Genomic DNA, 27,653 nt, shown 5'->3' with positions numbered 1-27,653 from the left:
AAGAGTGCTAACACCTAAATGGAAGAAAACAAGCTTACAGTAGGTTAAATTTTGTTCAGCGATGGATCACAAATGTCTATTTGTGCAGTGCCATTCCAGTGAAACCACAAATATATCTGCCTACAAAACATAGTAAATTTCCCCAGTCATTTATAATATGAGAATTTTTCTGGGAAAATGGCAGTTATTAGTGCCTTGAAACACCTTTTGTTGTGATTTGGTGCTATATAAATAAAATAGAAATATAAATTTATTGACCTCAACAGTTAATACACACATTCTGAACTCCATATTTCAACACTTGAAACACTGCATGAAACTGACTGAGAAAAACTGGCTGACATAGGTTTTTCTTTCTTTCTTTTTTTTTTCAAATCCAACACACCTTTATCCCCACTCACCCATGAATTATTCAGTTTTAGCACTTGAATATTGAAAGCAGCATAGATTGAGTAGATACCAAGAAAAAAAAGCTGTGATTGTATTACAAACTTATATGCATGTGGGTGTGCTACAGTTTACTAAATGTATGATGATGTACTTAATACAGGGTTTTTGGACTCTTGTTTAATTTTTAAAAAAGTTGTCCTCTTACTTCTAGATGCCCAAACCTGGGACCAGTGGAGGGGTGGCACCTGGAGGTCGAGACAGTAATGGAATTTATCGAAGCGGTAGCATCAGCAGTGGAACTGGAGTGTCTGGCAAGATACTTTCCCTGTCATCAATGAGTGAGAGTGTGCACAGTGGCCTAAGCTGTTTGTTGTCAGAGCAAGCAATGGAGCAGGAAGAAAAGCAACAGCGCAGTCGCCACGTAGCAGATTATCAGCGCCTGAGAGAAGTTCGTGCAGCTGCTCAGCTCAAAAATCTCGAGGACTTCCTTAGGATGAACCACATTTCACTTAGGGACAGTGTGTCTTACACCACTGGCATGATTTACAGGTAAGATACACTTACAGATAATTTAGAAGAGATACTGTTAGTTTCTTATACTACCACTATAAAGGTAGACAATAAACTTATTATTGATCACCGGATTATTGTAAAGGTTGTTTAACATTATTCAATTATTGTAAACTGTTTTGGTGAGCAGGTATACTTTACATACAAGTACACATATGTTGTAATATTATTTGGCCTATTCTTGCTGTTGGTAAATTGATATACCTAATCAAGTTGAGAAAAATAAGAAAATAGGGACGCCAGATGTTATCTATATAAACAGAAGATAAATACCAATTCATTTCAATTCAGTTTTATTTATATAGTGCTAAATCACAACAACAGTTGCCTCAAGGCGCTTACATATGGAACTCCTTGTATGTTTATATAGCAACATGTATTCACATGTATGTATATTAAAGTTGTTAACCATCCATTGTCTAAAAAATAAGTGCACACTCAACACTCTTTGACCCGATGCTGTCCACTTCCCATTAGGGGATAAACCTTTTCTAATAAAAACTTTGTATACGAGAACATATAGTACCTGCATCATAGTAGAGGATTTCACAAGTTCCTTTCTAATATCATTACTATATATTTTTCATTATATGTTCCAAAATTTTCACTCACTAAAGTGTGTTTTGTGTATATGTTTTATATGCCAAACAAAGACTCACAACTTGGCTAGCCGCTTGAATAGGTATACCTGAGAAAGAGAAGGCAGGAGAATAAACCAGCTGTTCTCCACAGAACCATCCAAGGTGTACTTGGATGGCTCTCTTCCACAGCATGTCTTTTATCCTGTCTTCCTTCTCTCACCCCAACCGGTCACGGCAGATGGCTGCCTCTCCCTGAGCCTGGTTCTGTCGGAGGTTTCTTCTTGTTAAAAGGGAGTATTTCCTTCCCACTCTCGCCAATGTGCTTGCTGATAGGGGGTCATTTAATTGTTGTTTTTTTCTCTGCATGCATTATTGTAGGGCCTACCTCACCATAAAAGTGCCTTGAGGCAACTGTTGTTATGATTTGGTGCTGTACAATTAAAATTGAATTGAAATGAATTAAATAAGCTGACAACATGAGAACAGCACCACCAAGGCTGGATACTGAGCAATACTGGAACAGCATATGGGAGAAGGACCCAATCCATATTGGCAATGCTCAGTGGCTAGAGGACCTAAGAGCAGACAACAGCAACCTCCCCGAACAGGGTCCAGTAACCATCACAGTGGCAGATATCCAAGAGAGGGTCTCATAGCATGAGTTGGTCAGCACCAGGCCCCAACATGATTCATGCCTACTGGCTGAAGAAGCTGACTGCAATCCATGAGCATCTGGCAGGACAAATGAACCCACTGTTAGTCAATGAGAGACAGCGAGAATGGCTAACCAAAGGCTGGACAGTCCTGATCCTCAAGGATCCCCAGAGAGACTAGTCCCATCTAACTACCGGCCAATAACCTGCCTCAGTACCACATGGAAGCTCCTGTCAGGCATCATAGCAGCTAAGATTAACAGGCACATGGCCAAATACATGAGCGGAGCACAGAAAGGAATTTGTAGGAATACCAGTGAAGCAAACACCAGCTACACCTGAGACTACAAGAAGCCCTATGACTTGATGCCCCACACCTGAATCCTGGAATGCCTCAATCTGTACAAGATCAATAGAACCTTAAGAGCCTTAATCAGGAACTCGATGGGGATGTGGTATAGAACACTGGAGGCTAAGTTCAACCCAATATCACAAGATAGCATCAAGCGAGGGATCTACTAAGGAGATGCTCTGTTTCCACTGTTGTTCTACATAGGCCTGAACCCCCTCAGTGAGATCCTTTACAAAACAGGCTACAAATACCAAGTACGGAATGGACCTAAGGAGCTTGCAAAGAAAAGCGTCTGGACTTGTTTAAGTTGCTTGAAGACGTTTCACCTCTCATCCGAGAAGCTTCTTCAGTTCTAAGGTCAAATGGTGGAGAGTCCCAGATTTAAGCTCTGTGGGAGTAACCCACCAAGAGGGACAATGGACCCCCTAATGATCCTCTACCTAATCACATGAGCCAAGGTGTGAAAATGGGTGTAGGTCACAATCAGCCAAGGTTTCAGGTAAGCTCATTGTCAAACCTAGCCCCACCCTATCATGTGATTTCCTGAGGTCAGATGGCCCAGGATGTGAGTGGGCGTTAAGGCATCCTGGGCTAGGTTTCACAATGAGCTCACCTGGGACTCTCCACCATTTGACCCTAGAACTGAAGAAGCTTCCCAGATGAGAGGTGAAATGTCTTCAAGCAACTTAAAGAAGTCCAGACGCTTTTCTTTCCAAGCTCCTTAGACTACTATGACCTGGATGACTGAGAACCTTCACAGACATACGGAATGGACCAATTGTCAGCAAACTCCTGTACATGGATGACATCAAGCTGTATGCCAAGAGTAAATGAGACATTGATTCACTGATCCACACCACAAAGATCTACAGCAATGACATTGGAATGTCATTCGGACTGGAGAAGTGTAGTCAGATGGTAACGAGAGAGGGAAGGTAGTCAGAACTGAGGGGATCGAACTACTAGAAGCAACATTGCATACACTGAGGACAGTTACAAGTATCTGGGAATCACACAGGCAAATGGGAACCATTAGGAGGCCGCTAGGAAAGCTGCAGCCACCGAGTACCGGCACATACTTAGACAAGTCCTGAGGAGTAAGCTGAATGAAACGAAAGAGATCCGGGCTATCAACACCTACGCCCTGCCTGTGACCAGGTACCCTGTTGGGATAATAAGCTGGTGAGGAGATGGAAGCCACTGACATCAAGACAAGGAAGCTCCTGACCATGCATGGAGGGTTTCACCCCAAGTCCACCACCCTGAGACTGTACGCTAAGTGGAAGAAAGGAGACCAGGACTAGTCAGTGTCAGTACCACGGTCCAGACTGAGACAACAAACATCCATGAATCCACTAGGAAGATGGCAGCTGACCTCAGCAGCACAGAGGCGCTAATCATGGCAACACAAGATCCATTGAGAATGGGGTCTACAGCACCAGACAAGAGCCCAAGTGCAGGCTGTGTAAAGATGCCTCTGAGACAATCCAGCACATAATAGCATTGTGCCAGGTGCTAGCAAGTGTTACTGGCCCCACTATGGTGGGCGTCAGCCAGAATACAATCCTGTAAAACAAGAGAGAAAGTGAACACAGGAGACATGCTGTCATTTGCCTGGTCAGTCTTGCCAGAATTTATTCATACAACACAAGCATATGTTCTCCACTCTTTTTGTAACTCAATTTCACCAGAACTGCTCATTCCCTCAAATAGCTCGTTTTCCACCAGTGCATTTCAATATTAAGCCACACTACTGGCATAAAACAACAAAAGCTTGAAATGAATGAAACAAATGACAAATGCACCTCTTTCCCCTTAAAACTGATAAATAAAATAATTCACATCATCAACGTTGTGTCTTATCATAGAAAGGAAACTTTACCTTCAACATTACTGCACTTCTTGTCCTTGCCAGCATTTTTGTTAGCTGTAGCTCTTTTGCTTTATATGTATTTTTCAGGCTAGTTAGATTCTAACATTGAAACAGCAAGTTTCCACATGACTTCAGGCTGGCCCGGAACACTTTACAGACAGGTTATACAAAACATTTGTCATGGACACAAAACTACAAGTTTATCAGGAACTGTAAACCCAGCCGGATTGGTGCGTCTTATTATTATATGGAGATGAGCGCAGTTGCAACAGCTTGCTAGCATTACCCAGGCATACAGCTTAGCTATTACATTTCACAGAGCTAAAGTAGTTTGCATAGCGAAAGTGACATATATCACATATCACACAGCCGTCTTATGTCATGAAAGAATAAGTATCACAGTGTCCAGCTGTGTATTTCTTTATGGTTTTGACCACATTACTGACCTGTAAAACAGGAGAGAAAGTGAACACAGGAGACACGCTGCTGTTGGCCTGGTCAGTCTAGCCAGAATGATAAGCTTATGGCAGCTATGCACCCGACTCAGTTCCCAATAGTGGTGTGTGGATCGATACTGAAATATCGATTCTTCCGATACCAGTAATTTATGTTCTAGAATCGATTCTCATATTAAAATATCAATATTTTAGTACTTTGGGGTAAATTTGTAGTTTATAATTAACAGGAGCCCAATGGAAAGAAACTATATCATTTGGATCGTCTAAATTGGAAGGAACTACTTCCTCTTACGCCTTTCATAGTCATACATATACAGCTGTATAAATGTGTTGCAGGCAGCCCCTGGCGTGCACACTCACAACAATGACTGAGCGTGAACGGAGTCCTGTGTGGACGTATTTTACCTCCACAAACAGTCAAAACGCAGTTTGCGATACATGTGGCAAGACAGTGAGGTGTTGTGGCAACACCACTAACCTTGTTAAACACCTCACAGTAAATCATATCACAGAATATGATGAGCGTATGTTGAGGCCAACTGAAGAGGAGGAGAGGGATAGGAGAGGGTGCTGCAATATTAAGCAATAAGAACAAGTAGTCTGATGTCCTGTAATCATTATGAAGCTATATTATTATTACAATTACATAATACAATTATATATGAAATACAATGAAACATTAAGTTTTTTGTACAAAGTATCTGTATCGGATCAGTATCGTCGATACCACCCTGAATTTTTCTTGGTATCGTATCGGAAAAGAAATCAGTGGTATCGCACATCGCTAGTTCCCAAAGCACACTGCTGCCCCCTACTGTCCAAAGTGTTATAGACTCTCCTGGCAACAGAGTACTTGCATGACATTGTGGACTTAAATTCCACCAATAAACCAGCAACATAAAACATGCATAATAATCTCCATATATCACACCACTTAACTCAAAATTGTGACCACATATTTGTGTGGATCACACAAGCAGGGCATACATTGAATGCCATGTATGGATTCCACGTATGACCACATCCTGGGAACATCTGTGCCGAGTATAGCCTGGAAGTCCCTAGATCAAAATGGGAGACACCGCCTAGGGTAGTCAAGAATGCATGAAATGGACAAACTGGTGATTGCTAACCAAACGGACATAGTAGTGGTGGACAAGCAGAGGAAAACATCCATAGTTAAAATAGAGTAGTGATACAGAATGACAGAAACTTCAGGAAGAAGGAACATGGGAAGCTGGAGAAGTACCAAGGACTCAGAAAAGAGCTTAAGAAGATGTGGGGGGTAAAGGAAACAGTTGTGCCAGTGGTAGTTATCGCACTCGTGCAGTGACCCCCAAGATAGACTAGTAACTCCAGTAGATCTCAGGGACAACATCTGAGATCTTTTTTCAAAAGTAGAACTGATCACGTCTAGTCCTCTCTCCATATTTACAATAATAATAGTCATCTTATTTCATGACAACCTTACCTTTATATAACCTTAGCTTTTATAACTACTGTACGTATGATTAGTTAAGCTAATGTTAGGTACTCAACTGCTGTTAGCTATTCTAGCATTAGTGGTGTAAGTTGATAGTATGTGGCATAAGTTAATGACTACCAGAGAAACTGTCCTAAATATAACTTAAGGAATAAAAACGTTTTTTTCTTACCTTGCATTCATACAACAGTATGTAGAATGTGGGTTTGAATCCAAATTTAGAGTTATAATCGATTGGTTTATACAAGCAGATGGTGCCCCACTTCTTTTTTGTCTTTATCCAGGGATAAAATAGAAAGTCCAGACTCCCAGAAGGCAGCAGTCTGCCATCTAGGTCTGGCTATCATCGATTTTATTATGGTGGAAGCAAAACAACAAACGTAAGAGGGAATTAATGAGGATGTTTATCAAATGTGAAGCGCAGTTTTGATCTTCATTTGTTGCTGGTTCAGTGAATTTTGATTGGAGACTGACAAAATAGTGATGTGTCGGTCGCAAACAAAATGGCTCTTAGAGCCGGGTCTTTGACGTGAACGACGTGAGTCGGCTCCTTATCGTGAGCCGTGGGGTTTTTTTCTTATTCCTTCTCTCATCCTCTCTCGCACTTTTTTCCGCTTCACTCCACACGCGAGTCTTGTGTTTTGTGCTGGGAAGAGGGGGAGGGGCGGTAGTTACACTGGCAGTAGCACAGGAACAGAGCGGGAGGGAAAGAGAGAGAAAGAGAGCCAGGGACACCAACGTCACATTAGAAAGGTATAGTAATCATCCACAACTATTTTCAGTTGCAGATGATAAAGGATTCAGAAAGTTTATTCATGCAGGCTCATATGACAGAGAATATGCATGTTCTTTTTGTTTTCATATTTTAATTTATATTTAATTGTGTTGTGGTTTGCAGCATTTTGTGTTTTGTGTTTCACTTTAAATTTGTTTAAAAGGAAAAAGCTGAAAATGTAAATAGTTAAAAGTTGAAATGTGAATAGTTGGTTTTTGTATTATATGATTTATTTATTACATTTTATGTGGAGTGAATAAATAAAAGTATATTTACGGTGGCCCCTAGAGACAAAGCACTTACAAACACGTACGCACTTCGAAGCACGTACAAACTCAAAAACACGTAAAAACTCAGAAGCACATAAAAACTCAAAACACGTGCAAAACACAAAAGAAGTGCTCCAGGATGCTAGGCGCAGTGTTGAGCTTTTGTTACCTAGTGGCTACACAAGCCAGCAAGTACCAACGACCGGATTTGGTGTGTGGTAGTAACAGGTAAATGAACATTTTTTAAAAATTATTTGAATATATATATGAGTGCTTGTGTATAAATACACAAACAATACACATATGCTTTCAATTGTGTAATTTAAGTCAGCGGTCCCCAACCTTTTTTGCGCCACGGACCGGTTTATGCCCGACAATATTTTCACCGACTGACCTTTAAGGTGTCGCGGATAAATACAACAAAATAAAACTAGTACCGGTACCGAAAAAAAGCCGACCCTCGTCAGTGTAACCCCAGCTCTGAAGTGTTTTCACAGCGATTTACCTTACTATCCCTTCGTGTCTCTGTGTACAGATTCCCTGGACCTACCCCTGTGTTACCCGAGTGAGTGGAGTGTGAAGAGGAATGGACGGAGTGTGTGTGTGTGTGTGTGTGTGTGTGTGTGTGTGTGTGTGTGTGTGTGTGTGTGTGTGTGTGTGTGTGTGTGACTATCGGCGTCTTTCCCGTTCGTGTGTGGACCCCCGGAGCCCGGCTTTCCCCTCACTTTTGTAAATAATCACCTGGTGTATCATAATAAAGACTCTTGTGCTTTCAAGACCTAGAGCCTGCGCGTGAGTCCGTTCAGTCCCGTTGTGACAATAACGCTGAAAACGGATAAAAACCCTGAAAACCATACATTTCACACCTGAGCCTCAACTCTCGCGGCCTGGTACCAAACGACTCACGGACCAGAACCGGTCCGAGGCCCGGGGGTTGGGGACTGCTGATTTAAGTGATCTAGGTAGCTCTGTTTTGGAAGTTCAGTTAATGCTAGAAATGTGTTTTGGAGTTTGTTAGTGTTTTGGAATTTGTACGTGCTTTGTCTCTAGGGGCCACCGCATATATATATCCATCCATCCATCCATCTTCATCCGCTTATCCGAGGTCGGGTCGCGGGGGTAGCAGCCTAAGCAAAGAGGTCCAGACCTCCCTCTCCCCAGCCACCTCCTCCAGCTTGTCCGGGGGAATACCAAGGCGTTCCCAGGCCAGCCGAGAGATATAATCTCTCCAGCGTGTCCTGGGTCTGCCCCGGGGCCTCCTCCCGGTGGGACATGCCTGGAACACCTCGCCCAGGAGGCGCCCAGGGGGCATCCTTGCCAGATGCCCGAACCACCTCAGCTGGCTCCTTTCGATGTGGAGCAGCAGCTGCTCTACTCTAAGCCCCTCCCGGATGGCCGAACTTCTCACCCTATCTCTAAGGGAGAGGCCAGCCACCCTTCGGAGGAAGCTCATTTCCGCCGCTTGTATCCGCGATCTCGTTCTTTCGGTCACTACCCACAGCTCGTGGCCATAGGTGAGGGTAGGGACGTAGATCGACCGGTAAATTGAGAGCTTCGCTTTTACGCTCAGCTCCCTCTTCACCACGACTGACCGGTGCAGCGTCCGCATTACTGCAGCCGCAGCCCCAATCCGTCTGTCGATCTCCAGCTCCCTTCTCCCATCACTCGCGAACAAGACCCCGAGATACTTGAACTCCTCCACTTGGGGCAGGAACTCATCCCCGACCCGGAGTGGGCACTCCACCCTTTTCCGGCTGAGAACCATGGCCTCAGATTTGGAGGTGCTGATCCTCATTCCCGCTGCGTTACACTCGGCTGCGAACCGCTCCAGTGCGAGCTGGAGGCCCTCACCCGATGAAGCCAACAGAACCACATCATCCGCAAAAATCAGAGATGAGATTCTGAGGCCACCAAAGCGAAAGCCCTCCGCCACTTGGCTGCGCCTAGAAATCCTGTCCATAAAAATTATGAACAGAACCGGAGACAAAGGGCAGCCTTGGCGGAGCCCATCACCCACCGGGAACGAGTCCGACTTATTGCCGGCAATGCGAACCAAGCTCTTGCAACGGTTGTATAGGGATTGAATGGCCCGTAGCAATGGGCCAGACACCCCATACTCGCGCAACACCTCCCACAGGACGCCCCGAGGGACACGGTCGAATGCCTTCTCCAGGTCCACAAAACACATGTAGACTGGTTGGGCAAACTCCCATGCACCCTCAAGTATCCTCGAGAGGACAAAGAGCTGGTCCAGTGTTCCGCGACCAGGACGAAAACCGCATTGTTCCTCCTGTATCCGAGGTTCGACTAGCGGACGAACCCTCCTCTCCAGCACCCTGGCATAGACTTTCCCGGGGAGGCTGAGGAGTGTGATCCCCCTGTAGTTGGAACACACCCTCCGGTCCCCCTTCTTGAAGATGGGGACCACCACCCCGGTCTGCCAGTCCACAGGTACTGCCCCTGATCTCCACGCAACATTGCAGAGACGTGTCAACCAAGACAGCCCTACAACGTCCAGAGCCTTCAGGAACTCGGGGCGGACCTCATCGACACCAGGGGCTCTGCCACCAAGGAGTTGTTTAACTGCCTCAGTGACCTCGCCCCCGGAAATTGGTGGGTCACACCCCTCATCCCCAGACTCTGCTTCCTCCCCGGAAGACGTGTCAGTGGGATTAAGGAGGTCCTCGAAGTATTCCTTCCACCGCCCGACAATTTTCTCAGTCGACGTCAACAGCGCTCCGCCAGCACTATACACAGTGCAGGTAGAGCACCGCTTTCCCCTCCTGAGACGCCTGACGGTTTGCCAGAATCTCTTCGAGGCAGTCCGAAAGTCTTTTTCCATGGCCTCTCCGAACTCCTCCCACACCCGAGTTTTTGCTTCAGCCACTGCCCGAGCCGCATTCCGCTTGGCCTGTCGATACCTGTCGGCTGCCTCCGGAGTCCCACAGGCTAACCAAGCCCGATAGGCCTCCTTCTTCAGCCTGGTGGCTCCCTTCACCTCTGGTGTCCACCATTTGGTTCGGGGATTACCACCACGGCAGGCACCAACCACCTTGCGGCCGCGGCTCAATGCAGCAGCTTCGGCAATGGAGACGCTGAACATGGTCCATTCGGACTCAATGTCCCCAGTCTCCCTCGGAATGCTGTTGAAGCTCTGCCGGAGGTGTGCGTTGAAGATCTCGCGGACTGGGGCCTCTGCTAGACGTTCCCAGCACACCCTCACTACGCGTTTAGGTGCACCAGGTCTGTCCAGCGTCCTCCCCCGCCATCTGATCCAACTCACCACCAGGTGGTGATCAGTTGACAGCTCAGCCCCTCTCTTTACCCGAGTGTCCAGAACATATGGTCGCAGGTCTGGTGATACGATTACAAAATCGATCATCGACCTACGGCCTAGAGCATCCTGGTGCCACGTGCACTTATGGACACTCTTATGTTCGAACAGGGTGTTCGTTATGGCCAAACTGTGATTAGCACAGAAGTCCAATAACAAAGCACCGCTCGGGTTCAGATCAGGGAGGCCGTTCCTCCCAATCACGCCCCTCCAGGTCTCGCTGTCGTTACCCACGTGAGCATTGAAGTCTCCCAGCAGGACAACAGAGTCTCCAGGTGGAGCACCTTCCAGCACCCCCCCCAGGGACTCTAAGAAGGCTGGGTACTCCGAACTGCCACTCGGCGCATAAGCGCAGATGACAGTCAGGACCCGTTCCCCGACCCTAAGGCGCAGGGAACAAACCCTCTCGTCCACCGGGAAAAACCCCAACGTACCGGCAGCAAGCCGAGGGGATATAAGAATACCCACCCCAGCCCGCCGCCTCTCACCAGGGGCAACTCCAGACTGAGACAGAGTCCAGCCCCTCTCCAGGAGACTGGTTCCAGAGCCCAGACAATGCGTAGAGGTGAGCCCAACTATATCTAGCCGGTACCTCTCAACCTCACGCACCAACTCAGGCTCCTTCCCCACCAGAGAGGTGACATTCCATGTCCCTATTGCCAGTCTTGGCAGCCGGGGGTCGGTCCGCCAGGGCCTCCGCTCCTGGCCGCCACCCGGCTCACAATGCACCTGACCCCTATGGCGCCTCCTGCGGGTGGTGGGCCTGCGGGAGGATGGGCCCATGTCTCCTCTTCGGGCTGTGCCCGGCCGGGCCCCATGGACTAAGGCCCGGCCACCAGACGCTCGCCCTCGGGCACCCTCCCCGGGCCTGGCTCCAGGGCGGGGCCCCGGTAACCCTATCCCGGGCAGGGTAAACTGTTCCCTCGATATTCTTTTCATGGGGGTCTTCTGAATCGCTCTTTGTCTGGTCCCTCACCCAGGACCAAACTGGTCGCATATATATAAACATATATAAATAAAACCACTTTTTTTTTTACATTAGTAATTACTTTTGTGCATAATTTTATATTATTGTTAATAATAAATTAATTAAAGCAACAAGACAACCTGAAGAGCCGGTTCTGAGCCGAAAGACCCGGCTCTTTTTAGTGAGCCGAGCCGAAAGAGCCGGTTCTCTAATAAGAGCCGGAAATCCCATCACTATGACCAAACATGCAGCATCAGAATCTGTGAGATGTCAGCTTTCAGACCTGATGGCAGGTCTGCGTACGTGCCATCAGGTGAATGATCCACGCTTTGTGTTTACATCTTTGTGCGAAATCCATTTACCTGCTCTCATTTGCTGTTTTAGCTGTTTGGTTGTTGCTGAAATAGTTTTGTGAGCTTTAACCTGAGATTGTTGGGTTTCTGGCAAAATATATTTATATTTAAAAATCGATTCAGGATTTAATTAATCAATATTGCGTTATTTAAGCTAAAATCGATTTGAATTGGAAAACTGATTTTCTAAACCCACCCCTACTGCCAATTACTGGCAGCCGGCTCTTTGCAGGCTGTTTCCAACTATGCTGATTAAAGAGAAACTACCACAGGTTTTTTATAGGTAATAATGCACACTTTTTAGGTTGCTTCAATAAATATTAGAGATGGCACGATACCACTTTTTTATGTCCGATACCGATATCATAAATTTGGATATCTGCCGATACCAATATGAATCCGATATAGTGTGTTTGAATCAACAAAACTGTTTTTTAAAATATCTTGCTGCATTTTGTATAAGTTCATACTCAAGTTTAAAACAACAACTACACTAAAGCTATTCTGTTATACCTGTATGCAAAAAAAAATATTTCATAGTTCAGCAATACTGATCAATCTAATAAACTTAAACCTACACCATCTTCCCTATTCTGGTATTTTAAAGAGTACTTAGCGTAAATATTAAGCAACCTAACTAATAGGGTTCCAACTCCCAGCAACAACAAAAATAAATAAATAAAAAATAGGGAACCACCCTCTACCTCATGATGCTTAATCGACGTAATCAACCTTAATTTGATGCAGTGTGGAAAAAAATGCACAGAAATAAATTATTTTTCAATATATTAAAATATTAAATAGATTCAACATCTTTCTTCAACAAAATTGCAGACTGCACAGATGGTACCTTCCCAAAGGAAAAAGTACTATAGCTTACTAGGGTATATATATTAGACTTAACAGTTACTATATACAGTAATGGACTTCTATTCATTTTGCATCAAATTAAAACTTTGGGTGTCAGATAATTATTTATTAAAAGCTAGACATTTTAAATGAGAATAAGAAAGAAAAGTATGTCTTTGTGCCTCCTTTTCCCTGTTAATGCCCTATCGGCCCCCCTGGCTAAACTGTGTATCCGCAGATACACAGTTTAGATCCGCCCCTGCACAGTTACCAGCGTCAGCTACGTAGAAAAAGATCCTGGTGTAGAAAGTAATATTAAACAAATTCTAACAACAGCTTAAACGTGCTGCTGTTGTTTATCCGCTGGTTTCCTCTTTCTGGTGCAAAGTGGGCCAAAAACAAACAAGACAGACGGACTCGCAACAGAAAAGCCGATCAGCTGATCATTAAGCAATTTCATGATTGAAGTAGCAGCAAGAAGAGGCAGTCGCTCCATATATCGTTTGTTAAGCTTAACGCAGGAATACTTTACAAACATTCAGAGATGGACTTGCACACTTGCTTTACTTCTCTTGGGATAACTTTGTCGGAGATGAAATGCCGGGTTGCTAGCGAAGCTCCACATGCTATCCAGACCACCGACAGGTCCCGCATGCCACAGCCGCTCTATCACGTGATGCATACTGCTCCGACGTGCTAACGTTCTGAGGCGAGTTACGGCGTGTTGCAAGTTTTGTGAGGAGCTTTCGTGATATTTAATGGATTGGATTACATTTTTTATTTTTCTCCGATATCCGATCCAGTAATTTAGGTCAGTATCGGACCAATACCGATACGTAATATCGGATCGGTCCATCTCTAATAAATATTAATATGTTATTAAATAGAAACCGTCAGTTTTGCATTTTGCAGCTCTGTTTTCCACTTATTACACAGAAACTACCAGGTAATTGAGTGGTAATAATTTAGAAACTACCAGATTATGACATTCTTGTGCATTGTGTGTGTGTGTGTGTGTGTGTGTGTGTGTGTGTGTGTGTGTGTGTGTGTGTGTGTGTGTGTGTACACTATTGCCACTTTATTATTGAGCTGTAATAGGAAATGTTACCAAACTTTTTTTATATACATAAAATATACATTTTTTTTCTCATGCACTTGGTCAGTGATCACCACTCTCATGCTTTCAATAGAATAAGTTGCTCATTTAACATGAGTGAAACTGTGACAGAGCATATTGGCACAGCTCAGACAGTATCCAACTGGACAGCTTCATACCCTGTTCTAAGGTAACAGATGCTGCCTTTTCTGTATTCTCAGTATTTTTGCTTCTTTGGGAACTTTTAAAATAACACTTTAAAATAATGGAAATTCAACAGACATTTCCTGTAATTAAAAGAGTTCAAGAGATAGGAAGCTCAAGTTAGAAGCTTGAGATAGAAGTTCAAGCTCCTCTTGAGCTTCTATCACACACACACACACACACACACACACACACACGCCCTCTTACAGCATCCATAAGTGACTGAGACTCTCTTCTAGACACCCACAGGCACAATGTACATTTCATATTTTTAATTTAAATAGTTCAGATTGTCTATTTTATTTAATTCATTTAATGTACATAATTCACCCACTTGCTGCACTCAATGCCACTTACTGCACATAGTGCCCCCCATGTATATATTCACTTAATGTATATAATGTTCTTCTCTCCCCTTTTGCACAGTCGAGGAGTGTGTCAGGATACATTTCACTGCATGTTGTACTTGTATAACTATGCATGTGACAAATAAAGAATCTTGAATCTATCTTGAATCTTGAGTTTCAAAGTGTTCATGTATGTATTTTGTTACAGTTTTTATGGTAAATAAATCTATTCCTACTGCTTATTATTTCTTCTTTGTTAACAGAAATCTTGGTAAATCAGGGCTCAGAGTATCCTGCCTTGGATTAGGTAAGTATGGTATATATGGAACATATACAAATTTAAGGTGTATTCTGTATTCAGTTTTCTTTAAAATGACAAAATACCCGGTATTCCCTTGATACTGTGTGATAAGTCATAAAAATGTGAATCATTTTAAAAGAAATGTTTTACCATGTTAATTATGACGGTTCAGTATGTCCATTTTCAATTTATAAACTATGGCTGTAGTGATGCTAGCACATTTTAGCAGCTCTGGTAACCTTATTGATGTGATAAATATGAACAGATATTCTTTCTCTGACTTTTTGGATCAACAACAAGTACTGTAGAAGTTTTGTCTCGTCTCTATCTTGTATCTACTTACTTTTAAGAAGTGTTGAGACATCCAGCAGTTGATGTCATTAGTGCAGCTTATTAATTTGTGGATGGATTTTTTATCATCAGAGGAAAGTGATAAGTAATACTGTGTAATGTAATGGACCGAGGACTGACACAACTGATTGAATTTTTCATTTGTGCAGAACTAAAATTGCGAATTGAAAAATAAAAACTGTTGAGCTGTTGAAATTATTTTTAAAACAGTGAAATACAGATGGGGATGGGGTTGAGTAAAGAGGTATAAGACTTGATGAATGACTGCTTCTTCAGGATTTACAGGTTAGAATGTGAGCATTGAGCCTGTGGCAGTAATTAGATCATTATGTGAGGGAGTGCTAGATAGATTACTATGAGAGGCTAAGATATTACACAAGACACCAATTCATCACACCTATTTGTTGAAAGAAATTCAGTTGGTATGTTTTTGGAGGCATTAAACAGTTTATCAGTGGATGAAGACAAAAAAATGGAATAGACTGGATTTTATTGATCAATTGGGAGATGTAGGATTGTCTGGCTGATTTGATTCCATTGTTGGAGAAGTAAAGTGCATTATTTCTTTTTTTTATTAATTTATGATGATGATGATGATGATTATTGCATCATTCTGTAGGATCTCCAGCAGTGTCTGTTTACCACGTTTACCTTTACATTGTTTCTCTAGGGTGCTTTTGATGAACCACATTCATTAATAGTTTTGACAGGGGCAATGTGGTCAATCATTTGATAAATGGTACTACAGAATGTGTCCATCATTTCATCACATAATTACAGTAGTGTACACTTTGAAAACTCACTGATGAATAAATTCAGCTTTGCTGTCATTGATATGATGCTTATTGACAAATCAATTTGTATTTGTTTTTGACAGATGAATAAAATATTTATGAAAAGAGAAAAATAGCTCACCAATTTCTTCCAGGAAGCCGTGTCTCAGTCTGGGAGGATGATATATAGTAAGCAGTAATACAGCAGGAGAAACTGACGTTATAGAATAAATCGACGAAATAGAATTATTAAATCTACATAACTAAATATTTAAAACTCAGATAATTTTCAAGTAGCAAAGTTTTACAATAAAAAAATTTGTTGTTATAAATCACATTGCCCCTCTTGTTTTTATGGATGCAATGTTCAAAAGTGTAATTGGTGGGTGATGCTTCAATCAGCTCTATATTTCCAGTGTCATGAAGCCAGGTTTCAGTAAGAAGCAGTCTGGTCCTGGGCCGGGACCACCTGATCATCTTGCATAACATGTGCAGGCTTAAGTCTGTCAACAGAGACACCCTCCTGCCAACCGCCAAAGTCCAAAAAGAAATGTTTTTCGCCCAGTTTAAGAACGCTGTGTGGCCCGTCATATGGTGGACACAGTCCTATGGGCATCATGCCTGACGAAAACGAAACGAGCAAAGTCCAACGACCTCGGAACAAAAGTGTCAGGCAGGCAGTGGTGCACAGGACCAGGAACAGGAAATGAGTGTCTTGGGGGGCGAAAAGGCAACATAGAGGTATCGAAACACGGGGGGGGGGGGCTCTCATGTAGTGATGTTCGATTCGTGAACGAATCGTTCAATACTTGAGAATCACTTTACTGACTCGTGAATCATGATTCACAAGCCCAACTGACTCACTGACTCATCCCTGTTGCTGTTAGCAAACTAATTCCATTAGTAGAAATATATCTAGCTTATAATTAAAATTGTGGGGGAAAAACAACAGCCAGTTTCGTAACAAAAGCATTTCTGCTCTGAACTGGAAGAAAAAACCCTGAGTAGAAGCTCAAATCAAGAAAATAGCTCCTCGGTTCAGAGTAGCATCGCGCTGCTAACATGCTAACAACACATTTGAGCTACTCACCCCCTCGCTTCCTGTGCTGAATCGTAAGCATAAGCGAATCACTCAGGACGCGCTCACCCCCTCCCTCCTGTGTTGAATCAAAGAGCGAGCGAACGAATCACTCACTCACTCACTCACTCACTAACCCCCTCCCTCCTGTGCTGAATCAATGAGCGAACCAATCACTCAGGACTCACTAACCCCCTTCCTCATGTGCTGAATCAAAGAGCGAGCGAACGAATCACTCACTCACCCCCTCCCTCCTGTGCTGAATCATAGAGCGAGCGAACGAATCACTCACTCACCCCCTCCCTCCTGGCTCACAGCTTCTTATTCTTCTTGGTTGGCAAACAATGTTAAGGCGCATTACCGCCCCCTGGCTCACAGCGCAGTGGACATTTAGATGAGAAAATATATATTTGACACACTTAAGGAAAATACTAATAAAATACAAATAAACAAAATAAATGTTTATTAAGCAATTTTGATAGGAAGTTGCTTAATGTCAAAGGAGCTTGCAAAGGAAAGCGTCTGGACGCTTTTCTTTGCAAGCTCCTTTGACTACGATGACCTGGATGACTGAGAACCTTCACAGACGTAGAAGTTGCTTAATTTTAGAAATGTTTTTGCTCTTTTTTCTCTATAAAATAGTTTTGGGTTTTTTTTTAATCATTCATCTTAGCAGTGGGATTTACATGAAAAGCGAAACAAATTAAGTTTGAGTGAAAATGTAAAATTTTGGCACTCTCTGGTCAACTGACTCAGTGAATCAAATGACTCAAAAATCTGATTCACTTTGGTGAGTGACTCATTAATACTCGATTCAGTAAAAAGAATCAAATTTACCATCACTACTCTCAGGTAAGAATTTCCCGGGGACCCGGAGGGGCTGGCCGAGGGAGACCCCGAGGTCTTCTTTAACCGCACTACTCAATCCCAGTAAAACCCACGGAAGACGGTCGACCCAGTCGCCACCTGTTAAGGAAGCCCAGAGCACGGCCTTCCCGTTAGCTTGCGGGTGGTATGCTGTGGTGCGGTGGACCTTGACCCCCAGGCCATCAGCCATGGCAGACCAAAGCTCAGAAACAAACTGGGGGGCCCTGTCTGAGGTAATGTCAGCAGGGGGACCGAAACGCGAAACCCACGTTGACAAAAATGCTCTGGCCACTGTCACCGCTGTCGTGGACACAGGGGTACCGCCTCCGGCCACCTGGTCGTGCGGTCCACCACAGTCAAAAGGTGCGTGAAACCCTGTGACTGCAGCAAGGGACCAACCAGGTCCACATGAACGTGATCGAAACGCCTACCGGGGACACGGAATAGTTCGAGGGGTGCCTGCGTGTGCCGGTTGATTTTCGAGTGTTGGGATGGGATACAAGCTGCCGGCCATTATTTCACCATTTTGCGAAGGCCCGGCCAAACAAACCTGGCGCTGACCAGCTTGACCGAGGCCCGGACGCTGGGATGAGAGAGGGCGTGCACCGAGTCAAAAACACGACAACGCCATGAAAGGGGAACCACCGAGCGGGGGCGGCTGGTGGAGACATCGCAAAGCAGGTGTGGACCGCCGTCCCACACAGAGGTGTCCTCCAGCAAGAGGCCCGTTTTCGTTGACTGAAGGGCAAGGATGTCCGGGTCAGCACGTTGTTCAGCGGACATGGCAGCGTAGTCGATGCCGACATACACCAGAGAAACCAACACGCGTGGGAGACAGTCAGCGACTGGATTGGACTTACCAGTCACATGCTGAATGTTTGTGGTAAACTCTGAAATGGCCACCAACTGGCACTGCTGACATGCGCTCCATGGGTCAGAGACCTTGGACATGGCAAAAGTCAAAGGTTTGTGGTCAACGTACGCAGTAAAGTTGCGACCCTCGAGGAAAAAACAAAAATGTTGTGTTGCGAGGTGCAGGGCCAGCAACTCCCTGTCAAAAACACTGTACTTGCGTTCGGCATCCCGGAGCGTACGACTGAAAAAGGCCAGCGGTTGCCAGAGACCTGAAACCAGCTGCTCCAACAAGGCAACCCAAATGGGCAACATCAATATATCATCCAGGTAAACAAAAACGAACGGCAGCCCGCGCAAAACGGAGTCCATCAGCCGCTGAAAGGTCTGGGTGGCACCTTTCAGGCCAAATGGCATGCGCAAAACCTGGTGATACCCCCGCACCAAGTCAATTTAAGAAAAAAATCGAGGTTCCGGCGAGATTGGCCGAAAAATCCTGAATGTGGGGGATGGGGTAACGGTCATTCTCCGTGGCATTATTTCAACGCCGGAAATCTCCGCATGGCCGCCACCGAGCGACCGATTTGGGCACTATGTGAAGCGGAGAGGCCCATGCACTGTTCGAACGCTGTACAATGCCAAGGCGCTCCATGGCTGCAAACTCTTCCTGAGCGACGGACAGTTTCGCGGGGTTGAGCCGGCGCCTCAACCCTGTGCTTCGTTACCGTTAGGGTAAGACAGCGATGGAAACTCTAAAAGCAAACGCTGAAAAGCAACCCCGGAGGTCACTACATTAGCCCGAATGAGGGGCTCGGCGGCCCGAGTAAAACAGGGTAGCGAAGAAAACGAGAGAGCACAAACATACTGTGGATGCAGGGGCGGAGGACAGAAGAGGGAGACAGTGAGACGGTGGTGGCCTAAAGAGAGAAGGAGGTATAAGCTGTGTCTCCCATCTATTATATTGGGGAACGTTCTGTCACTAGCAAACAAGATAGATGAGCTAACAGTGCTAGCATGGAGTCAAAGGGAATATAAGGAGTGTAGCTTGATGTGCTTCACTTAATCAAGGACGCACCAGGATACTCCTGATGAAAACTTATCCTTGAAAGACTTCCACACTGATCAGACCAGGGGGTTTGTGATTCTTGTTAACAACAGAGAGTGTAACCTTGCTCATATAACAATCAAGGAGCGGATTTATTTTGTCTGCCTTTCTTTGCTGTCAAATAAATTAGTTTAAGGACTTTAAAAAGTCTGTGTTTTGTGTCTGCCTTTGGGCCCATCCTCACTTCGCTCATGACAGTACAACCTGGCCAGTCATGGACCCAGCAGATCCAATATTTGCAGCCATTAAGTCACACGGGGTGCTTTGTCGGGCTCACACAAGCAAGTGTTGCAGTATTTAGACAAACAATGCCAAGGAATCAGCGACACACAAGACAAGATGTGTTTGGTAGTTTGTGACATTCATCCTAGTGTAACTGCTTAGGCACCAAATCTTGAGTGCTAGCGCGGCCTGAGTCTTACTATATATTTTGACCTATTGCGGCGTGCCTTAATTTGTTCACGCCGTTTTTGAAGACAGTTCCACATAGTGACTATTAAATATCCATCAGGGCAGTTGCTGTGAGGCTGATTTTGCAACTATAAAATCAGCCACACATCAACTGTTCCCTGACTTTAAGACAGAGGCAGCTGAGACATGCTGGCCTGAATATGTGCTACTGGGGTTTTAAATAAAAGACCAATTTGTCTCTCATGATGAGCCTCCTTGGTTTGAAAAATTTGTTTCCCTCATGCTCTGTATTGACATTAATGATAGGTTTGTAGCTTAAACCTATTCAATATAATTTAATTACACAGCAAAGCAAGACACGAATAGGCAAAGTTCTTTATGTTTCTTGTGCACGGGAGAGAACTGGACAAACGCCGTTCCTTCGCTCGACCCCATTTGCTCTCGTCTGCTCCCCCGTAACACTGCTCTTTTATTGAGGTTACATGAATATACATAGGTTCATTAACATATGACGTCTACATACACACAAAGAGTACCTTGCCTGTGCGTTGTGTAAGTGTGTGTGTGTGTGTGTGTGTGTGTGTGTGTGTGTGTGTGTGGTCAGTGTATGACCCCATAAAGACTTCCCTAAATCTGCTGGTCTGGAAGTCCAGCAGTTCATCTAAACAAAAGGCACTTAGCCTAAAACAGATATAGATAGGTTTATCCTACCATAAAACAATAAGACAAGGTACGACCTCTTCCCATGCTCCCAGGATGTAGGTGTGAATGCCAGAACACTCTGGAATGCACACCAAGCCTTTGCAGACTATTAAGGATCACACATCCTATCACTACACAATCGATTATACACCTCTAAGCATATATGGAAACAAGATGGCGCCGAGTATGGCAGCCTCGTCGCGAGCTCCCCCAAGCAACAGCTGTTTTCTGTGTTTAATTTTACTTTTCCTTTATTTTTTCACGACTAGTACATGTCTCCTTGTGTACGACCAACAAACCTTACTGGACATAAAAGACGGACTTTCTTATAACTAACAAGTTTTGCAACACGGACGCTCCGTTTGCAGACCCCCCATTCATCTCACCTGAGACGCCTTTGTTCTCTGGCCCTGGAGGCCGCAAACGCCGACGCAGAGGGAGAAGATCTGGCGTTCTGGTTCGACTGAGACGGCGCACTAACAGACCACCAGACCAGTTTATTACTGGCTAATGTGCAGTCTCTGGAGAACAAGCTATGCGAGCTTCGGGCACGGATCTCATTCCAGCGAGAGATGCGGGACTGCTGCGTGATCTGCCTCACAGAAACCTGGCTATCGGACAAGGTACCGGACTCCGCAATACAACTACCGGGGTTCTCCGTGCATTGCGCGGACAGGTCACAGGATCTTACTGGGAAAAGCAGAGGCGGTGGTGTATGTTTCATGATCAACAACAGCTGGTGTGATTATGCGAACGTGCACCCGGTCAAATCCTTCTGCTCACCGGACCTGGAGTACCTGATGATTAAGTGCAGGCCATTCTGGCTACCGAGGGAATTTACAGCAGTGATTATTACGGCTGTTTACATTCCCCCACAAGCCGACACTGACCGAGCACTCAGGGAACTGTACAGCGCGATCAGCAGTGAGGAAACCGCACACCCAGAGGCAGCATTTATCGCAGCCGGCGACTTTAATAAGGGAAACCTGAAGAAAGTCTCACCCAAACTCCACCAACACATCCATTTTAACACTCGTGGAAATCGGCTACTCGACCACTGCTACACCTCTTTCGGACCCTCTTTGCCTGAGTGGCCGCCGTTGCCTTCCGCACGGCCGGCCCCGGACCCTCTTTGCCTGAGTGGCCGCCGTTGCCTTCCGCGCGGCCGGCCCCGGACCCTCTTTGCCTGAGTGGCCGCCGTTGCCTTCCGCGCGGCCGGCCCCCGGACCGCCATCGCCTGAGCGGCCGCCGTTGCCTTCCGCACGGCCAGCCCCGGACCAGCGCTGTCGCCGTTGCCTTCCCCACGGTCGGCCTCCCGAACTGTGTCCACGACGCCGCCGTTGCCTTCCGCACGGTCGGCCCCCTGAACTGTTTGGACTCCTGTGCTGTCGGCCCCCGGGCCGGCCCCCTGAACTCTTCTGTTTTGGATTCCATTTTTCTTGGGCTGTGGTGTGTTTTGTTTCATTGGTTTTTTTGGGTTGGGACTCGTGTTTTGTTTTTCTTTTTGTCTTTTGGCCTTCTGGTGCTCCTGTTTTGTTTTGCCTCGATACGTGTGTTTGCTATACCATATATCAGTAAGAGCAGATATAACCTCTCTCCTAAGTTGTGTGTGCATGCCAGAGTGCTCTGGGAGGCACACAGAGTCTCCACAGACGGAGTCCACACCGAGACAGCACCGGTGGGCGGCCACGTGGTCCGCGGCCGAGACGAGACAGTTCAGGCGGGCGGCCACGTGGCCCGCGGCCGAGACGAGACAGTTCAAGCGGGCGGCCGAGTGGAAGGTGGTGGCGACCACTGAGCCGGTCCGGTGGGCGGCCGCAAGGAAGGCGGCGGCGGCCACTGAGCAGGTCCGGTGGGCGGCCGCGAGGAAGGCGGCGGCGGCCACTGAGCAGGTCCGGTGGGCGGCCGCGAGGAAGGCGGCGGCGGCCACTGAGCAGGTCCGGTGGGCGGCCGCGAGGAAAGCGGCGGCGGCCACTGAGCAGGTCCGGTGGGCGGCCGCGAGGAAGGCGGCCGCAATGACGACGTCCAGAACATGGCTGACGTGACGACGCGGCAGCCGCAGGACCAGGCGAAGCAGAAGCTGAGGCCGAGGCCTGACCAGGCGAAGCAGAAGCAGAGGCCGAGGCTGGACCAGGCGAAGCAGAGGCAGAGGCCGAGGCTGGACCAGGCGAAGCTGAGGCAGAGGCCGAACCAGGCGAAGCAGACGCTGAGTCCGAGGCCGGACCAGGCGAAGCAGACGCTGAGGCCGAGGCCGGACCAGGCGAAGCAGACGCTGAGGCCGAGGCCGGACCAGTCGAAGCAGAGGCCGAGGCCGGACCAGGCGAGGCAGCGACTGAGTCCGATGCCGGACCAGGCGGCGCGGAAGCCTCTGGCTGGAGACAGGCAGGGCCAGTAGGCGCGGAAGCCTCTGGCTGGAGACAGGTAGGGCCAGGCGGCGCGGAAGCCTCTGGCTGGAGACAGGCAGGGCCAGGCGGCGCGGAAGCCTCTGGCTGGAGACAGGCAGGGCCAGTAGGCGCGGAAGCCTCTGGCTGGAGACAGGCAGGGCCAGTAGGCGCGGAAGCCTCTGACTGGAGACAGGCAGGGCCAGTAGGCGCGGAAGCCTCTGGCTGAGGAGCGGCCGGGCCAGCGGGTGCGGAAACCCCTGGCTGAGGAGCGGCCGGGCCAGCGGGTGCGGAAACCCCTGGCTGAGGAGCGGCCGGGCCAGCGGGTGCGGAAACCCCTGGCTGAGGAGCGGGAGAGCTCACAGCTGGCTCTGGGTGCTGTGGCTGCAGGTCTGGGAACTGAACAGGATGGTAGACGGGCGACTGGGAGACAGGAGGCGACTGGACTACAGACTGAGCAGGAGCAGACTGGACTGACTGGACTACAGACTGGACCGGAGCAGACTGGACTGACTGGACCGGGGCAGACTGGACTGACTGGACTACAGACTGGACCGGGGAAGACTGGACTGACTGGACTACAGACTGGACCGGGGAAGACTGGACTGACTGGACTACAGACTGGACTACGGACTGACTGGAGGGGACTGGAGGACAGGAGACGGAAGTACAGGGGGCTGGAGTGAAGGCTGAACAGCAGGTGAGGGAACTGACTGGAGTGGAGGCTGAACAGCAGGTGAGGGTACTGACTGGAGTGGAAGCTGAACAGCAGGTGAGGGAACTGACTGGAGTGGAAGCTGAACAGCAGGTGAGGGATCTGACTGGAGTGGAAGCTGAACAGCAGGTGAGGGAACTGACTGGAGTGGAGATGCTAAGGGATGAACAGAGGTAGGCGAGGCTGACGACGGAGCTGAGGTTGGTGTGGCTAATGGCTGAGCTACAGACTGAGCTAGTGACGGAGATAAAATTACAGCTTGGGCTAGTAAGGCTGGTGCCTGGGCAGGGGACAGTTCAGCTAATCTAACTAGGGATAGTGCGAGGGTGTGAAAGGCTGGGTCAGGAGGTGGATGAAGTGGTGAGGTAGCAGGTGAACCGGTTAGCTCTTCCAAGCCTCTAGGGAGGTCTGGCTGGGTTCTGGCTGCCCTCAGCCTGGGCGCTGGGACAGGCACCCCCACCCGAGAAACAGAAGCAGGTGTGGAGGTAGACTGGGTCACAGCTGCCCTCGTCCTGGGAGCTGGCACAGGTTTGGGTGTAGGCTGACTGATAGGGGTGGAAATAATGACTGGGTGGGTGAATCTGCCAAGTTTCTCAGGGATTATGCTGGTCCTTCTGCCACCACTATTTACAGTCTTTGGGGGAGCAGAGCAGAACAAATCTTCCCAGTCCACAGAATCCTCCAGGAGGGAAACATCCCATGAATGAGAGATGGGTTTATGATTGGTTTTAAGTGGAGAGTCAAATGAGGGTGGAAAACAGTCACTGGAACTCACCACCGGGAATTGCTGGAAATAGTCCATTTTATGGCGGCGTGTGCGCCGCTTTCTCCGGGAGGAGGAAGCGGGCCGGGTACACGTCCGAGCCTCTGGCACGGGAACCTCTGTTGAGCCGAGGTGGGAGGCGGAGCCGCTGTGCCGTGGCGAGGTTGAAGGTCCGGTGAATGAGGCAGGTGACGTGTGAGCGAGGAGCGGACTCGCGAGAGAGGGAGCCGCCGAAGCGCGGCGCGAAACGCCCACTCTCCGCGGCAGATGCTCCGGTGCAGGTGAGGCAGCAGGTGGGAGAACGCGGTGTCTCCGAGGTCCGCCCAGAGCCAGGCGAGTACCCTCGAAGATGTGCTCTCGCTCCGTGAAGAGCCGCTGTTTCTCCTTGAGCTTTTCCGCACACAAGGAGAGCGCTACCTCCTGCCCCTCGTAGAGGTCCGAGTCCGCTGGGTTCCAATCGTGTCTTCGTGGCACGGGTCGTGTCATTCTGTCAGGCGTTGTGTGGAGGCGAGGAAGAAGGAACCCAAACGCAGGACTGGCAGGTAGGTAAAGGTTTATTATAGGGAGTGGGTGAACAGAGGGTGAACGGACACTGACTGGCTGGACAACTGAACGGCTGACTGAACTGAGGGAACACACGGGAAGGACAACGTAACATCAATGACACGACAGTAAACGGGTAGAAACAGAGTGCTTAAATACACAGACTGATGAGGATGATAATGAGAGGCCGGTGGGTACACAGCTGAACATAATCTGGCTAATGACACAGGAAAAGCAGGAAGTGAGCACATGGAAGTGGCAAAATAAACTGAACATTAACAAAACTGAAAACACTGGGTCACCGACCCAGGAACCCTGACAGGACCCTTTTAAATTTTAGTTGAACACCCCTGTCTGCTAGTTTGGTGTGGCATGTTTAATGTTTACTGACACCAAACAAAATTCTACAACAAATATTTGTATCTTAAGGAAGACCCATTGTATATATGAACAAACGGAGCCATTGGATCAAAATATAAAATATCAAAATTTTATTGTCTTAGGAGGACAAGTCATCTTCTTTTATACACTCTGTTTTTATGTAAAAATGTTTCAAAGTTGTAGTAATATTTACAGCCTAAACATGTTCCCCCAATCAGAATTTTGTCCAATGTTTAGAGCAAATAAAAGGTATTACATAATGTCTGCTAAAACATGTGTTTGCACACACACACACAGAAATTTTGATATTTTATTTTTATGTTACTGGAACTTTGGAGGCCAGGTCTGCTACAACATGTGCCACACACACACACACACACACACACACACACACACACACACACACAAAGAAAGTGTAAAGTTTTTATTCTTTTGCAGGAACTTGGGTTACCTTTGGAGGTCAGGTCACAGATGAGGTAAGAGACAACAAATACCTTTTACTTCCGCATGTAAATTCAATCTCATTGTGAAATGAATGGACCCCATGTAGCCTCAGGTGACAGTTTTGTTGTGCTCTATTTGCACAATACATCCTTTTTTTTCTTTATGTTGGGAGATCAGCTTTTCAGCTGCTTCTCCACTCAACTCTGTACTCAGCCACTCTCTCGAGCCTCTGCGTCACTGAAAATAGGGAGAGTCTACGGCGTTATTTTTGTGCCACTATTCTGAGCGCACATAAAAAATTTTTGCAGGTGTTGCATTTTGAGGAGAAATTTCTTTTGAGCGAAGAAAAGCTAAATTTGAGTGAAAAAATTCATTGCTGTGTGCAAAAAATGTATTTCAGTGTTTGCTGTTATCCATACACACACACACACACAATAGTATGAGGTGCCGTAAGGGACATTATTACTGAAATGCTCTCACACACACTACTGAAATTTTAGCTCTCACACACACTACTGAAACGCTCTCACACACACACTACTGAAACGCTCTCACACACACACTACTGAAACGCTCTCACACACACACTACTGAAATTTTAGCTCTCACACACACACACTACTGAAATTTTAGCTCTCACACACACACACTACTGAAATTTTAGCTCTCACACACACACTACTGAAACGCTCTCACACACACACTACTGAAATTTTAGCTCTCACACACACACTACTGAAATTTTAGCTCTCACACACACACTACTGAAACGCTCTCACACACACACTACTGAAACGCTCTCACACACACACTACTGAAACGCTCTCACACACACACTACTGAAACGCTCTCACACACACACTACTGAAACGCTCTCACACACACACTACTGAAACGCTCTCACACACACACTACTGAAATTTTAGCTCTCACACACACACTACTGAAACGCTCTCACACACACACTACTGAAACGCTCTCACACACACACTACTGAAACGCTCTCACACACACACTACTGAAACGCTCTCACACACACACTACTGAAACGCTCTCACACACACACTACTGAAATTAACGCTCTCACACACACACTACTGAAATTAACGCTCTCACACACACACTACTGAAATTAACGCTCTCACACACACTACTGAAATTTACGCTCTCACACACACTACTGAAACGCTCTCACACACACTACTGAAACGCTCTCACACACACTACTGAAACGCTCTCACACACACTACTGAAACGCTCTCACACACACTACTGAAATTTTAGCTCTCACACACACTACTGAAATTTTAGCTCTCACACACACTACTGAAACGCTCTCACACACACTACTGAAACGCTCTCATACACACTACTGAAATTTTAGCTCTCACACACACTACTGAAACGCTCTCACACACACTACTGAAACGCT

The 27,653-nt window shown here is 46.7% G+C and overlaps 1 protein-coding gene and 1 long non-coding RNA gene across 3 annotated transcripts in view; one reads left to right on the top strand and one right to left on the bottom strand.

The window, feature by feature from the left end:
* LOC146684484 (voltage-gated potassium channel subunit beta-2-like) overlaps nt 1–27,653 on the top strand; it is a 258,771-nt gene that overhangs the window by 994 nt on the left and 230,124 nt on the right. The window contains exons 2-4 of the mRNA XM_085444737.1: nt 602–939; nt 14,818–14,861; nt 26,216–26,253. Of these exons, the coding sequence (XP_085300863.1) occupies nt 602–939; nt 14,818–14,861; nt 26,216–26,253 (420 nt within the window). The remainder of the gene's footprint in view (nt 1–601; nt 940–14,817; nt 14,862–26,215; nt 26,254–27,653) is intronic.
* The window catches only part of LOC146684485 (uncharacterized), a 447,043-nt gene that overhangs the window by 204,647 nt on the left and 214,743 nt on the right, over nt 1–27,653 (bottom strand). The window lies entirely within an intron of this gene.

Source organism: Copadichromis virginalis, linkage group LG20 (assembly GCF_057382275.1).
Source record: "Copadichromis virginalis isolate Kocher_CV1m ecotype Utaka linkage group LG20, C_Virginalis_male_GT1.1, whole genome shotgun sequence".
Lineage (NCBI taxonomy): Eukaryota > Metazoa > Chordata > Actinopteri > Cichliformes > Cichlidae > Copadichromis > Copadichromis virginalis.
This window is presented reverse-complemented; position numbering and strand designations above follow the sequence as displayed.